Raw genomic sequence first — 17424 nt, forward strand, 5'->3', positions numbered from 1 at the left:
GTTCTCCAAAAGTTCTTCCCTTCTGCTACCCTGTTTATTTCCTCTTCCTCCATCCATCACACAGATATGGTTTTCCTTGCACTCTAAGCTTGAATTTCCACTCATCAAAAAAGAAAAACAAACAAAATGATGCCATGAAATGAAATGTGACAGATTTACTGAAAAATGGTCTCAGAGAAATACAGAAGGAAGAACTGTAGACTCAACCTGGAGACCTGGATTCAAACCCCACCTTTGCCATCAAGTCATCAGGCAATCTTGGGTAAGCCTTTTCATTTCTCTAGTCTTTTGTTTCCCACCCCAAAACAGAATGCTGAACCAAATAAACCCTCAAGTTCTTTTTAAAGTAAATAGATAATTATGATTCTGTGTCAACAAAAGTATCAAATGATACTAAATCTTTTAAATTCTACAGTTGAGTTCAATGGCTAAATATGTTTAGCTAATTCTTCCTGCTCCTTTAGATTTGGCTTCATAGTTAGTTGCTTAACATATTAACATCTGTGTTTGTAAGATATAGTCTTTCTACAAAAGCTAAGTTTACTTGGGGTAAAAAAAGGCGATTGAATTCATTCAGCACTCTAGTATTTCAAAGCAACCAGCCAACAACTGCATTGTCTGTTTTTCATGTCAGGCTAAGAAGAGTGAAATTTACTGATGTTTTCCTAACCCAAGCTTCCCTACTGTGCAAAATGAATAGTTAAGCAGAACATTAGCAGAACAGCTTCATTTCTAACTCTAGCAGCGAAGACTTCCCACCACTGTGACACAGAAGGATGCACACTTAAAGACAATACATTTATTTCGTGGATATGAACGTCTTTTGACTAGAAAAAGAAATAACAATCATCTGCAGTACTTTAAATAGAAAACATCTGTTTTTCTTAACATACTTCAAATACTTTGAATTTCCTGATTAGTTGTTATATGAGAACTGTATTTCTGAAAGACATAATGAGGCAGTTTAAAGATGAGTCTTAAATGATCTTTAAAGCAAAGTGAAGAAAAATGCTCATGCTCTGAGTAAGGATAGTTACAGCAGACCCACAAGCTCTGTAGTATGAACAAATACAAAATAATTCTCTCAACGATTTGCATTTACACCAAAAGTTCCATTAAGTATTGCAAGCAAAGGAGTATGATATAAATGAGTGGAGCATAGTGCTATATGAATGAAAATACAGTTCTGTAGTCTTATAGCATGGTAACAAAATCTAAGATGCTATTAAAGCAGTTTTTGCTTGACTAAGCCAAACATGAAGATTTTCAAAGTAATGACATGAAGCATCTTTGTGAGCATTACACAAATGTGTGCATACGTCAAAGAGTAGGCTCAAGAAATGTATATTATGCAAACACATCTCTGGGTAATTACTCCAGGCTGGAGGGTGTATATTTATTTTGGCCACATCAGCCTTTCCTCAGCAATTTGTAATACAAAATGGAAAGGATCATCTATTTTTCTCATTAAACTTTATAAAAGATGCATTGTATAAATATTTCCAGGTGACTTCTTTGTTTTATTTTTTACCCATAATTCTTTTTCTGCTTCATGGCCAAAAAAAAAAAAAAGGTAGTTATCATTAGGATATAAGTATTTCAAGACAAATGCCAAAGATAACAACAAGGAAACAAAAATATCAAATCTATGAATGGTAAAGTTTAAGGGCTTCCTGCTTTTTTTAAAATCAGCCAAACGTGTATTGAGCACCTATTATATACCAGACTCTATACTAGGAAATAAGAATCCAGAAAGAAAGAAAAGCTTCAAGGGACTCACAAACTATTCATGGATAAAAACAGATAAAGAAGCAAGCAAAAACCCTCAGTATGATCAAGGTCATAAATGGAGTATGTCTAATGTATAAAATATTTAGAGAACACAGACAAAAGAGCAATGGATTCTGCCAGAGAGTAACTAGGACTAAGAGTTAGAAAAGAAATATGTGAATTTGACCTTTACATATAAGTAGAAGACCAAGAAGAGTATTGAGAACATTATTTCTTCAAATTATGTGGATAATAATAAAATTTTAAGAATCTAATGCATTTTCCTTCAAGACCTCTCCTCAAACACTTATGACTTTGCTATGTGTCCTGATGAATTGATTTCTCAGATGTAGTGTAAGGTTAAAAACAGTATAGAAAGCTATTAGAGCATGCTGTTATTTATATAAGGAGGGGAATACACAAGATATATATGTATGTGTATATGTATATACATGCAAATGTATAGTTTTAAACGCATACATTTATTTGAAATGCTACACAATTCACTTATAATATTTGCTATCTCTGAGGCAGGATTCTGAGGCGCTAGGGACTCTATGCCTTTTCTGTACTGTTTGAATTGTTCACCCACATGTACTACCTAACTAAATAAATGAATAAATTCCTTAGAACACTTTCTATGGCTCTTGCAACTAGTAAATAACATAGTCTTATCTTACTCTGAATATTCCCAGGAGTGTAAAACAATTCAGCATGTGTCATACCAGCTTCCGATTTTTAAGGGAATTAAAATATAACTCTCAAATCACAATTGTTGCCAAAGGGCTTCTCACATTTTAGCACACTCAGGCAATAAAAGTTAGAGACATTAAGAGAAAATATTGTGTTCCTCATTAAGGATGCTGAGACTATATCTACCCAATATCAAGATAGTCAATATGACCAATCCAGTGAAAAAGCTGGCCTAGTTCAAAGAGGGTACAGCTCAATTTAAATAAATTTCACCAGGTGGGCTCAGCTCCTAATGCAAACTGGACTCTTCATCTACCAGAGAATGAAGCCCTATGTTCAGAATAGTATTCCACATACTGAATGAAGACTTTTTGCCTTTACAGATTTTTTGAAACTTGGAATAATTTGTCTTTTCGTGCAAAATAGTCATCCATCTTTTAGACTCAATTCAAAAGCTCTCATGTACATTAAATCTCATCTTTATCACTTAACTGAGCTTTTTCTTCTATAACTAGAAATTCTATTGCTCTTACAATTACCATCATGGTTTAGCACTTAACAACTCTCGAAAGTTTATGTGTGTTAGTTTTAAATCCCCAATGGAATTGTAAATGATACGGATGGCATATCAGGTTAGGGAAGTAGACATGGTCTGCTAATCCAAAATAGATCACAGAGTCAATAAATAGCACACCAAAACTATAATAACATAGATTAGGGAACCAAGAATATAAAATAAAGTTATAAATTCAGCACAGATATTATGCACAAATATCAAAGCCAGAGTTTTAAGCAGGAAGGTGTTAGCAATGGGATAGCAAATCAAACTTCTTCCAGAAAGGAAAAGATGGAGTTTCATTCCCTCTTATTGAATAAAATTAAATTAAATTATGGATAATGTATATGGAGAAGATGGCTTATGTGGTTGTACCTTTGGTTTCCTAAATCTGAAAAAACAAAGTGTGATACCAAATGCACAAATGTAAAATAATAGTACCTTCTCCACTTCTTCTGTACTTACTGTGGGGGACAAGGGGGATCTATAAAATGTTATGCACATTACAATGGAGTATTTTTAAGAAAGAAACATTAAGAATAAAGCACATGGAGACCATCAACTCTGATTTTTTTACCTGAAATTTTGAGCAAACAATACTTATTTTAATTTTCAGCATTGAGCTTATTTTTTTTACTATGTCTGACAAGAGAGCATCCTATGAGGAATAGGTGACATTTACCAAAAAACATAAGATAAACTATAATTCACAAGGCCACAATGTTACTAACATGAAGGAATTAATTCTTGCAGATATTTCACCAAATAAATAGGAGACTTCCAGTTGAAATAAACTCATAATGACCTGAATTCAAAAGTCTAGAGCATGTAAAGTGATATCTATGTGTGTAAATCATGAAAAACAATGACATCTTGGACAAATTTTCAACAAGTAACTTAAATCAAAATGACAATATTACATGTGTTGGGAAGTTTTAGTCTAATTTTATCATGTCCTGACTTTGTCCATTTGGGTTTATAAGGTTCACAATAAGAAGCTGTTTTTTGTTTTGTTCTGTTTTGTTTTTTATTTTTTGGGGTTTTTTGTTTTCTTTTGTTTTTTCTCTGAGAGGCTATATATAGAATTTGGACAAGCTCATATCAAGTGAAGGGTCATATCTGAGTGATAGTTTCATTACCAAAATAGAAAGGCATTTCAAGTAATGCTTCATTGACATTTGCATACACTTTTTTTTTTTGCAAATATTTTTTATGTTTTATTTTTTATATTTGAGAGAGAGAGAGAGACAGAGAGTGAGCAGGGGAGGGGCAGAGAGGGATGGAGACAGAATCTGAAGCAGGCTCCAGGCTCTGAGCTGTCAGCATGGAGCCCAACACGGGGCCCGAACTCAGGAGTGGTGAGGTCATGACTTGAGCTGAAGTTTGACACTTAAATGACTGAACTACCCAGGAGCTCCGCAAACACTCTTTCTACAACAATTCCTTATTTAACCAACCAATCAAAGTAATCATCAAAAAAGCCAATGCATAGTTTGGAAAAGATTTAAGTTAAATACCAATACCTAGATAAAATTTGATAACATTTCTTCACTAATTTTTCGTCACAGATCTAACTAGAAAATCACCTTCACATCAAAAACTTGCATAGTTATTGCATTAAGAAAAGTAATTAAGGTCACATACTAGTGAGTGGAGAAGATTCTACTAGGCCTTGACTTTCTGCCTCCTGATATGCTCTTTCTACTCCTTGGTTTTCTGTGGTTCTATTAAGACTTGGTAACCTGGCTCCACACTGCTGGTGTCTGAATGACTTAGAAAATCCCTAATGGGATGCTGCTACTAAGATTGCCTCCACAGTCTTCATCTCACATTATCCAGCCCAGTCACAGAGTGAGTGCCACACCCCAGGGCCCAGGCCCTTGGAAGCTGCCTGTTGCCTTCACCCCTATTGGCTTCCCAACTCTGCCCACTCACTGGCCTCCTGCTCCAACTGTATGCCAAGTACATTCAATTTTTTAAACAGAAAAATATTTTCTTTCCCCAATGTCCTGCCAAAAGAATTCACACTTAAAGTATACAATGATGGATTGAGAGCAAATGAAAAACAAATTCATTCAGTTGCAAAACAGCCTGACTGCAACAATGTTTGAAGAGTATGTGGCAATAAATTCTTCTGATACAGGTATATGGTAAAAGGGCATATGGTATATAGACATATAGTAGTAAAGGTAAACATTAGCTTTTCTAGAAAAAAAAAAAGAAGCTGTGGGTCTATTAGAAACATTTTAATTATCATCATAGTAAAGGTGAAGGGTCAAATGTCTGTGTTGAATGAAACATCAAGGATACTATTATAAAGTAACAACAGACCCAAATGAAAATGGGCACAGTGTGCAGTCTATCTTCCTCCCTGCCACACACAAATTCATTAAGCTGTGTTCTATGGCAACTCTTACTACTAAGAGGTTCTGCTGCCCTAACTTCACTGCTTGGGGTTCTCTCCTGAAATCAGAGCATTACCTGATCAATCACATAGTGCTACATAACTCCCTTAACAAATCCCCAAAGGAAAAAGAGTCCCAAATCCTCATCCTGCCTTTTAAACTTCTCAGTATTCCCAAATGACCTGCTCAGCTTCATTCCCAAGATGTGTTTCACCCTAGTCTCTGTTCCAGCCCCTCTGGAGCGCCACAGAATACACCATGCACTCACATGCTGTGGTCCACATGGAGATGCACCACCCAGATTCCCCTTCAAGAAGGACTTGCTGCCTGGCTGTGGCACGTGTGGTCATAAATAGCCTCTAGCCCACCAGGACCTTCAGAGTCCACCTCAGCTGTTTCACATCACGTCATGCTCTCCCAGGACAGCTGGCAAACCAGGAACTGAGCCAAGTGGGCTCATAAAGGGGTGATCATTTCAGAGATACTCCAGACCTCTGGGAGGGACAGTACTCACTCCAGAGTTCCCTGCTGGGTGGACTGAGGCTTTGTGGTAGCAGTTGGACATCTCCCTCTGTGCAATCCCACTTCCTTCCCCCTTCTTTTCACTGGTGTTGATCCCTAATAAAGAGCTTGCACCCCAGACTCCAGTTCAGCATCTGCTTCCAGAGAACTGAATCTGCAACACCTGCTTCCATGAGTCTTTCTCTTCTTCATTCTCTATCAAAATCATTCTTCTCTTCTAAGGTCCAGCTCAAATGATACCTTCAAGAAATATTTCCTCATCCTTCCAATAGGGAATAATTATTCATTTCACTCATTTTGCTCTATTGCCCTGAATTATGCCTGAATCTCTGTGTAGCAAGTTGATAATTTTTATATTAGTTAGTAGTTTAAATTTTAAGTTTTTTGAGAGCGTAGTCTGTCCTATTCACTTCTGTATGCCCACAGTGCATAACACATAAGAGTTATGAATGAAAGAAAAAACTAATGCATGATCTAGAATCTACCTAAACCTCTTCTTTTTTCCTCCTCCATTATAGCAAAAAAAATGCTGCCAATATTTCCTCTCCAATATTTCATACATATGCCCAGCCTCTCTATTTTTTTTTTTACCTATATGTTATATATAGTCCCTGCTTTCCACACTAGCTAAGCACATCTGCTTGGTATGGAACATGCTTATCCTGTCTTTAAGCCATCACATAAATGGTGTCTCTTTGACAGCATGATCCTTTCTTCAAAATATCGTTCAAGATCCTCTTTGTATGTGAATTACCCTAAGGTACTGCCATCCAATTCCAGCTACCTCAGGATCTTCTTGTTCACATAATTTCGGTATCTAATTATGTGTCTAAAAATCATTATGCTCCATCAGAACAGTGACCAAAGTTTGTCCACCCTTAAATCTTTGTAAGACTAGAAAAATAAACTATATGGGAAATGCAAAACATATATATTCTGGATTAATAATTTATAGTGTTCACCTTCTCACTTTCCAAAATGATCATTTCATACTTTCTCCTCTCAATCCTCATGCACATAGGCCTGCTACCACCTCTACTGCCACCATTAGCCCATCCCTGTCTAATGACCTTACCTCATAATTCACTGAGAAACTAGAAGCCAGCAGTAAGAATCTCCCTCTTCTCATCATCAGAAATATTGACGTCTTATTCCCTGCTTACCATCTTACAGTATGGACTAGGAATCTCTGTTCTTACCTAAGGCCAATGTCTGATCATGTTCTAGATTCCATCTTCAGGATTTTCTTTCTATAATGTCCCCTTTCTCTTGCATCATCACTGTCCTGGATCATCTCCAGCACCACACACTACCATGTTGTAGTATCTTCTATCTTTAGAAAACTCTACTTTGATCCCAGATTCCCCTCATCTTCCAACAAAACTTATTGAAAGAGTTATCTCTAATGGCTACCTCCAGGCTTTCACCTGACATTCTCTAAGTTTCGCCAGTCAGACTTAAGTGCCCACTACATCATTGAGATTGAGATAATGAAGTCACTAATGACTTTTGTGTTGCCAAATCCAATGGTTACCTCTTTTTTTTATCTTACTTGACCTCCCAAAGCAATCAACACAGTTGACTCTATCCATCCATCCATCCATCCATCCATCCATCCATCCATCCATCTCTTCTTGTAATACTACATTTAGCTTCTAAATGTTTCATTCTCCTTGCTTTTCCGCTAACCCACTGGGTGCTTTTTCTATCTCCTGTGCTGGTTCCCTTAAATGTTGTCAACTCTCAATATCCAGCCCTCACTTTATTCTTCACTGAGCTTCAGAGTCATATATAACATCATCATAGGAATATCTATTCTACAACTCAAATTTAACACAGTCAAAACAGAAGTCCTGCAATAGCAAACTTGCTCCTCCCCTAATCTTTCCATTCTTTGTATAGAGGATCATCATCCACTCAGTTGTTCCAGTTACCTATCTAGCAGTTATCCTAGACTCCTCTGTTTCTCTCACTTCTCACCTCTACTATCAAAACATATATTGAATCTATTCACATCTATCCTTCTCCACTATCACCACCATGGTCCAAGTCACTGACTCCTCCACTTAGATGACTGCAAAAGCATCCTATTGATCTCCCTGCTGATGCTTTTGGATTCTTAAAAGCCATTCTCCACACAGCAGTAAAAATGAGTTTTAAGAACATGTATTAGATTAACTCACTCTTCTAAAACTCTCCAGTGACTTTCCATCACACTTGTACATATAAACTGTAATGTGCTTGCCGGAATCACCTACCAACCCACTCCCCAACCTCTCCCCCTTCTATCATACCGCACTCACACCAGCCTTCACTCTGCTCTTTGAACATACTAAGCTTATTCCTGCCTTAGACACTTTATGTTTTGCTATTTCTCTGTCTGAAGTGCTATGTTCTCAATCTTTGTACAGCTAGGTCCTCCTTATTATTCAAGTCTCATTTCATTGTCAGCTCTAAGAGGTGTATTGTGGCCACAAAATCTAAATTAAAGCCCACCCCCATTCTCAGCTAGGCATTATCATCACACCATCCTGTTTTGTTTTCTTCCTCACAGTTTTCACTTTCTGAAACTGTCACATTCATTTTTCAGATGTTGTCTGCCTGTCTCTTTTCCCTTCCAAAAACCAGAGGCCTTGTTTATCTTGCTCATCACTATATCTTGAATGCCTATGGATATTGGGAGAATAATATATGAACAATAAATATTTGCTGAATGAAAATAAATTAATATTAATCTTTGGAATAGTAGCCACGTAAGACATCCACAGCTGAAAGCCAGGTCTTTTGTTCTCTTCCACAGCTTGTACTTCCCACATTGAACCTTAAAGTCTTTTCAGTTGTCTGTTTCTTCTATTATCTAATTCCTTGAGGAAAGGACATCCTATCTTTATATCATCACCAACTAGCATAATTCTTATTATAAAGTTAGATGTACTATAAATATTGGTTTAAGGAATAAAGGAAAACAGGGATGGGGAAGAAGCAAAGTGACATAGAACCTATAAATAAATATAAAGAGGCTGAGTAATGGCTATAGTGCTATCACATTTGAGGCAAAACAGTTACCATATACAGGCATAAGTAAAGCTTGACTAATAGATTTGAACTCTAAGACTTTAAAGTCATATTTAAAGCTCTTGCTGAGAAGCTATCCAAATTCTATACCATCTTCAGATGACATTAGTGTAATATGGGTGTTCAAATTCCTAAATGCAACTCTCAGTAAGAGGAGCATGGTATGAGAGTTCTCTGAGTTATTGGCATTATCAGGGCTTATGAAACCTACCTCAGACCAATTTTCAACTCAATTAGTTTTCATGAAGTGTCCACAGAAGGCATGACACTGTATGCAGTGCAGATCCCAGAATGCTATATCAAGGCAGGTCAGAGATTTATAGGTCCCAGTGTAAAAAGTTCAGTTTATTCTGTTTATCTCATTTATTTTGTGTTAGAGCAAAGCCATTAAAATGTTATGACCATTTTCTTGACCTATGATCCAAATCTGAAAAAATAAGGTCCAAATTGCTACACTTGGAACCCTGTGATAAAGATCATATATTATCTTCTCAGGACATGGAGATGGAATTTGTTTATTTTACTTATTTTTTTTCATAGAAAAGCAGACCTGAAAGATGAAGATTAAAAGAATGTTAACATTATAAGCATAGCTATGAAAGAAATAACCCTATTCTTTATAAGCAGAATTCCATCCAAGGAGTAGGTGCTCTAACCAGTGGTATATTGAGGTGGGGGACGGGGCAGGGAAGAGCCAGCCCTCATCATTAATTACACTTATACTGAATGTAGATCTCTGTCGTCCAAGAGACTGACAAGCCAGATGACAAAACAATACATGAGTACAAAAGTTAAAAAGCAAGTGTATGTATCATTCATAGCAACAAGCTGCAGGATGACAGTGGAGGGAAGGCACTCTGAGACTAGGGTCAGAAGAGGTAGATCCTGAGTCAGACCATTAAGCAAGGAAGACTACCACTTTATGTAACAGTAAGGTGCTTCCCCAAAACTTGAGAGAATAGAAAATAATACTACTTTCTAAGAGTTAAACTATGAAATCAACACATAATTAAAGCAGAGACATATGTAGTCACTTCAATGATACTGTAAGCTTCCCAGTCCAGCAAGCCTAACTTTAAATTTACTGAATTTATTAACAAATCTAAGGAGAATTGCAAATAACGATCAAACAGCATTGCCTTTCCAAACACTCTCCAGGTTAGGGCACCAAGTCAAACTGATGTGAAGATCCCACTCTGTTGATAGACACCATAGGCAGCCAGCACCTGATGTCACTAGACATCCCACTCATGCAATTCCCTTGTTCTAACTATATACTCATCAAGCAACTTATTGATAATTAAGTTTCTCATGCAGTTTGTCTCAAGGGAGCAATGTGATGATCAGGTCAACATGAAGACCAGGTCTGCTCAGCAATTAAATTTCTTAATATAAATTACTGTATTGGCATTCTGGTTTTATACATCAGTCTCTTGTGAGCTTTGTTAGTGCCAGCCATCATCCCTGAGTTGTTGTTGTTGTTGTACTTCCAGGACAGTGACATAATAAGTTTTCAGACCCTGTAGAAGTATACAGGACTGTTTTGGTTCAACAGAAAGCTCATTCAAGGGTTTCAAAACCCTAGAGAGACAGAGTGGCAGGGGAGACAGACAGAGAGAGAGAAGAGAAGAGAAGAGAAGAGAAGAGAAGAGAAGAGAAGAGAACAAGAGGGGAGGGGAGGGGAGAGTAGTTTAGGCAGATACATTGAGACAAATCTGTGTAGAGATGTGAATATAATATTAATGTTCAGGCAGTGGGAACTCACTAGTGAAACTTGAGTAGGAGGTGCAACATGATCAAAACTGTTACTCACAGGTCTACTATGTGCAGTTCTGCTTAGCAGAACTCATGGTTCAGTTGAGTTAGCCAAGCAAACAACTAACTACAACACAATATTATAAGCACACAGAGTACTCTGCAAGCACCAGAGAAAGTACCTGCAGTTTACTCTAGGGATGATCAGGGAAAACTTACATTTTTTATTCTACTTTAATATTCTTTCAAACTTCCCTCTTTATTTAGATACCTTTTTAGTTAAAATAAACATATCAATATTTCAAAGAGCCTCAGAAGTGTATTTCTTACTTTCTACTAAATATTCCTACCTGGATATGCCATAGGCATCCTCAACTCAACATTTCAAAATCTAAACACATGATTTCTCTGCTTTTCTTCATGTGTTCCCTACTTTGGTGATTGTAACCACAATCCATCTGGTTATTGGGCATAGTCATGCTAGATTCTCTCTTCAACACCCAACATACAATCAGTCTTAAAGCCTTAAAGGTTTTGCCTTTTCATTACCTCTTAAATTTCTTTTCTCCCAGGGCCATTGCCTTAGTCCAGGTTTTAATCATTTGTCAGGCAGATTACTGAAGGAGTCTTCTAAATGGTTCCCTACCTTCATTCCAACTAGCTTCTATCCTTTCCAGCATGTTTTCAGTTTTAAAGCTAGGATGATAGTTCATTTAGTCATCCAACAAATGCATATGTGTCAGGGAATTTGTAAGTCCAGGGGATAGAGCGATGAACAAAATATACGAGGTTCTTGATTTTCACTGACATGATACTATAGACAGGACATTAATTATATAAGCGAAGAAATGAATAAAGCAGTTTTTCAATAGTGATAAAACGTATAAAGTAAATACAATTAATTCATGTAGCAGAGAGTGACTATGTTAACTAGCTGCAATTTAAAACCTGAAACTACTAAAAAAAAAAAGAGAGAGAGAGAGTGTGTGTATGGCTGCAGGACTGGATTGTCATTAAGACATCTGGGGCAATGACAGTTAGGAATAGGATGATAAGAGGAAGCCAGTCATGCAAAAGTCTGGGAGCAAAATATTTCAGTCAGAGGAATAACAAACACAAAGTCCTCAAGGAGGATGCAAATTTAGACTGTTCAAAAAATGGGAAGAAAGCAAGTGTAGCTACAATGAGAGGTTAAAGAGAGAAAGAGTGATAGGGGATAAGGTCAGTGAGTTACACAGAGGGCTCTCGCAAAAGGCCCCATAAATTTGAGTTTTAATCAAAGTGCTATGGGAACCTATTGAAAATATATAAGTAGAAGAGCTGCATAATTTCATCTGTGATTTGAAAGTTCGCTCAGGGTCTTGTGTGGATAATGGATTTAAGAGAAGCAGGAGTGAAAGAAGGAGGACCATTCTAGATTCCAGTGCAAAAGTATAGGTGGTAGAAGGAAAGATGGATAAACAGTTGATTTGGTGACATATTATGGAGTTATATCAATAAGACTTCCTATTGGACTGAATATGGGAGATGAGAAAAACAAAAAGAAACCAAGGATCTGTAACCTGATGGATACTGGTGTCATTTTCTGAGATGGAAAAGACTGAGGCAGGAGGTTTTAGAACTTTGGAGCAGGAGTAGGAATCAAGATTTCAGCTGAGCCAAATTAAGTTTGAATAAGTATTGAGAATCCAAAGACAAATGTTGAGTAGGCAGCTAAATACAGAAACATGGAGGCCAATGGAAGGGTCACTGGTAGCAATAGAAGCTTGAGGGTCATTGACATACAGATAATATTTAAAATTATTGGCCTAGTGTAAAAACAGACTAAAGAAAGAGAAGAAAAGGCCAAGTCCTGTGGCATTCCAACATTTGGAGATCAAACAAAGATTGAAGAAACTGAAAAGTAGAAGCCAATGAGGTGAAAGAAGCTTCAGGTGAGTATCATGGCAAGGAAGCCAAAAGAAAAGAACATTTCAAAAAGTAGAGAGTGGTCACCTTTGTCAAATGCTGCTGTGAGGTTAAAACAAAAGTCACCACCACTGCACTTGGAAAGATTGAGATCACTGGTAACCTTCTCAAAATCAGTTTGAGGAGAGTGCTATACAATAAACCTCTACTGGAAAGAATATGAGGGAAGAGAGGAGGCTACAAACCATTTTGATTTGTAAAATAGTTTGAAATAAAAAGCCTATATCCATAGCACTCCCTTTGAAAACTCTCAGCCTCAAAATCTGAAAGGAAATTAAGAGAAATAAAAATAAATGGTGTCATAATTGGTATAACAAAGAGCACACCAATTATTTCAACAGGTAGCCAATATGGGAAGTGCATAAATTTAGGAAACAACATTGTGTCCTCACAATAACTTGAGATGTCTACTTGATAATGGCACTTCAGAATTCACAAGAGGGCATCAGTACAGTGCTTTCTATGTGTGTCACTTAAGCCAGAAGCTGGACTCTTCTGTACTTTGGCATTAAGAGTCGAATCACAGTCTTGAAATTTTAAGACTGCAAAGGACTTAGAGGTCATTTAGTCCAACTTCTTTATGTGAATGAATCCCCTCTACCACATCTGTAATGAATGTTTCTCCTCTCTCATCTTGAGAGTTAGTGAATTTGCCACCTCCGCCCAATGCTTCAGGCAGAAATAAATGCATCTTATTACATTTCAGATAGATTTTCTACCATTTATAATAATAGTTATTTTAAGCATTGTGAAACCTACCAATTTGATTAGTATGAGTCATATGTCCTTCATCTATTTTGTGTATAGAGGAAAAAGGTAATTATGGAACATGTAGGCCTTTTATTTCTATTTACCTGTCTACCTATATGCTGCCTCTTTCCAAGAAAAAAAAACTTAAATGAAATGATTTAAAACACCTGGGTGCAAGAGAGTTATTAAAGTAGAAATAGAAATTCAAATTCCCAAAAAGAAATTCTTGACTCAAAGGCTAATGTAGTTGCTGGCATTGAAATTGAATTTATCAGTGGGCCTTCTACAATTCAGTACAAAAGAAAAATATGCTGGATTACACAGTTCTCTTTATATAATGGAAGAAAGTATACTAATTTGCCATTAAATTAAAAATTTATTTGTTCTAAATTACAAGAGGAATTTCTCATGCAGCATCTTATAAAAGAGCCTTATGTCTTTGTTTTCTATGTGCATTCATTTTCATTGCCTAATGTACTGCTAAGGGTGCTAGACACTCATTTTTACCAAGCTCACAATCTCAACCCAATGCAAAACAACCTTTAAAAAAATTCTGTTGAATAAAGGGGACAAAATGATGTTCTTGTGAACTGAGAGAGGTGTATAGAAGATGGCTGACTGACAAGCAGAGAATGGTGTAAGAATCGTCCTGGATCTCTGATAATACTTTGGATCTTTCAGAAGGGAAGTGATATCTGTAAGCAAAAGAGGTTATTAAAGCTCATTCTGTTGCCAGAGGTAATGTGAAGAATTTGGGATTTCTCATTTGCTCTTTAAACACTCTAATTGTTTTTCCAGGAAGGGCATTATAAAATCCTGCAGCCCAAAAAGTTACAAATGGGTCAGCTGTGTCTTTCTGTCACTAAGCTCCTGTGGTTTTACACTTTCCCCTGTTCTTGGATTGAAGAGTGGGGGAAGTATGCCCACATAATGACCATTTCACCTTTGAAGGCCTTGTGGTGCTGGGGCATCACAAAAGGCCCTCAGTAAAAATAAATTACTTTCCTCACAGTGGTTATCACAGTTTTTTAGACTTTACCTGGACTACCTGGTTCCATCATTAAATTCTAAATAAATGAAGACAGATCTCAACTCCTTCCCCACACCTAAAGCCAGCCAGGCTTAATTCCACTTTCTTCTCTATGGCTAGAAAAGGCACACCTACGTGGATGGAACTGGAGGGTATTATGCTAAGCAAAATTAGTCACTCAGAGAAAGACAAATATCATATGACGTCACTCACATGAGGACTTTAAGATGCAAAACAGATGAACATAAGGGAAGGGGAGCAAAAAGAATATAAAAACAGGGAGGGGGACAAAACAGAAGAGACTCATAAATATAGAGAACAAACAGAGGGTTGCTGGAGGGGTGGTGGAAGGGGGGATGGGCTCTAAGTGGGTAAGGGGCATTAAGAAATCTACTCCTGAAATCATTGTTGCACCATATGCTAACTAACTTGGATGTAAATTAATAAGTGCATTTTTTAAAAGATTTAAAAAAAATAAATAAATGTTATGGAAAACAAAGGAAGAAAAGGCATACCTATAATCTCTATTTTGTCTGTCCAAATGTGACAGCAATTTATATTATAATCCTCATTATTACTACCATATACTACTACTACTTCTACTTCTACTACTACTACTATTGAATCTGGATTATATCTAGTGGTCCCTTAAGGCCAATAGGCTAGGTTCAATTAGCACAAATTAGTTATTGGAAAATGAATGTAAGTGCAGTAAAAGTAACCTACATACTGAATGAGGCTGTTTGTATACTGGACAACAGAATGTATTCATGGTGTTACCATGGAAAGAACAAGAGATTTCAGACTTACTCTGAAGAAGGAATTGGTGCACCCTCAAATAAGTTAACCCCAAACAAATGACCTGGCTTTTTACAGAATTAGAATAAACTGAATACACATTTGTTTAAAGCCGGAATACTATAGGCACGTAACAGTAAACGCTAACATACATGCTGATGGTTGGCAGCTCAAACAACAAGCATGCTGATCGTGCTATTCATGCTATTTCACCTAACAGTCTGTTATGACATACAACTGCCAGAAATCAAGGTGAAAGCTAAGCAAAACCCAGCTGCCAACAGCATAATTTTCTCCTCATTCTTACCTATTCCACCCTGTAAACCCCTGTTTTGATTAGCAGGAAGCCTGGGAATAGAGGGTAAAAATAATAATAAAAGAGGCCTATGAATTACTGGATAGTTTTTAAATGCCATACAACTTTGAGAAAGAAGCACCAGTTGAGACAAGTACATATTTCCCTAGAGCAGTCTAAAATATCCTACAGCTTACATGATGCCTTGGTGAATGGTTATCTCCAAGAAAGCTGTCTGCTTTGGGAAGCTGCGTAGCACAAATACCTGGTGTGGAAGAAGTTGGCATAGCAACTTTGCATTTACAACGGTGAATCACACAGTAAACAGGTGCATCAAACAACTATCAAATGTGTTTGCTTCTCTATAAAGTGGTTAAATCTTATAAAGCATTTTTAGGCTTTTCTTTTTGAAAAACACACTTTCTGGTCCAATAATTTAAGGCAGTTCATTTGCTGAATAGGACAGGATATCCATGACTCATGGAAAGATTTGTTCTCTGTATTTTCTCTACATAAAGAACGTGACATTTAGGCAAAAAAAATAAGTCATTTCCCCTTCATAACAGACATATTTCTCCATTGACCAGAAAATGGTACCAAAGATAAGCTTTCTGTGTTTGTCAAGAAATATATTTCCAAGAAAAGAATTGCTTACCTTTTGGCAACAGGCCCTTTGAAATTCAGATCAAATGTCTTTGGATCACCTGCATCTAAAACAAAGAAGTTTTTAAGCATATATGCCAATGAAATGGCAAATAAATACATATACAATATTAAAGAAAAATCTACAACTTGGCTACTGCCCAGTGTAATGCTGTATTCAATCTTTGGTCCAAGGAAACATCAGTTTTGCCTTGGTTACATCTGCCAATCCTTTTCCCTCTCTCCAGCTAGAAGCAAGACCAGGAAGAGTTGTTAAGGACCATATTCTGTGCATACTGTACACATACCTCCCTTTGTTCTGGATAATAACATTATAGATTGCATCCAGGGTAGCAAAACTTGGAGCTCTTCTGGTCTGCAAAACCATTCTACCATCTGCCATCATCAAGTATTGCATACTTGTGAGGTGCAAAATATAATAGAGATGCTTACTTATCTAGTTCTCCCCTTTCTCTCAGTAGATTAGGCTTTCCTTCAAGAGGTTGAAATATTGTTGGTCTCTGCCACATTGGCTATATGGTATATACAAGTCACTATCATACTATATAAACATTATTTTTAATTGATATTTTAAGATCCTACCAACTGAGTCACCAGGTGCCCTAGGATGGAAGTTATTTTATACATCTTAGGCCACATCATGATGCATTGTTGCATCATGATTGTGATATATTACCCTCATTTTTAAACCGTACAAGGTACACACAGAATGTTTTTTTCCCCTGGCATGTACTGTGTAAGCAGACCCAGGAGCAAGTTCTGTAAAATCATTCTGGCGAGGGATCTGTATTTTGCAAACCCACCCCCCCCCCCCCCGCTTCCTCTAGGGATTTGTCCTTTGAGAAGGCTTAGTCCTGGAATTAAAGACAACATTCCTAAACAGAATGGCAAAACAACAACAACAACCACCACCACCACCAAACGCATGTGTCAGCAACCTGACTCTGCCTGTAAATGGGGAAATGGGGTCTGAGGACTCAGAGACCTCTTTAGTGTAATCATCTGCTGAGGACAAAACAACAGGAATGTAAAGACAAACATGCAACAGAAATCCAAGAGCCAGTCAGTCAGTGAATATTCATAAAGCACCTATTATATGTTGAGAGATCCAAGGGCACAGAAGATATTTAAGGCATGGTCCCTA

General features: G+C 37.0%; 1 protein-coding gene across 7 annotated transcripts in view; it reads right to left on the reverse strand.

The window, feature by feature from the left end:
* The window catches only part of SLC44A5 (solute carrier family 44 member 5), a 380599-nt gene that overhangs the window by 135326 nt on the left and 227849 nt on the right, over positions 1–17424 (reverse strand). For all 7 annotated transcript variants that reach the window (XM_040470674.1, XM_040470676.1, XM_040470673.1 and 4 more), the window contains one exon: positions 16273–16327. In XM_040470674.1, the coding sequence (XP_040326608.1) occupies positions 16273–16327 (55 nt within the window). The remainder of the gene's footprint in view (positions 1–16272; positions 16328–17424) is intronic.

Source organism: Herpailurus yagouaroundi, unplaced genomic scaffold (genome assembly GCF_014898765.1).
Source record: "Herpailurus yagouaroundi ecotype Mexico unplaced genomic scaffold, PumYag 77, whole genome shotgun sequence".
NCBI classification, from domain to species: Eukaryota; Metazoa; Chordata; class Mammalia; order Carnivora; family Felidae; genus Herpailurus; species Herpailurus yagouaroundi.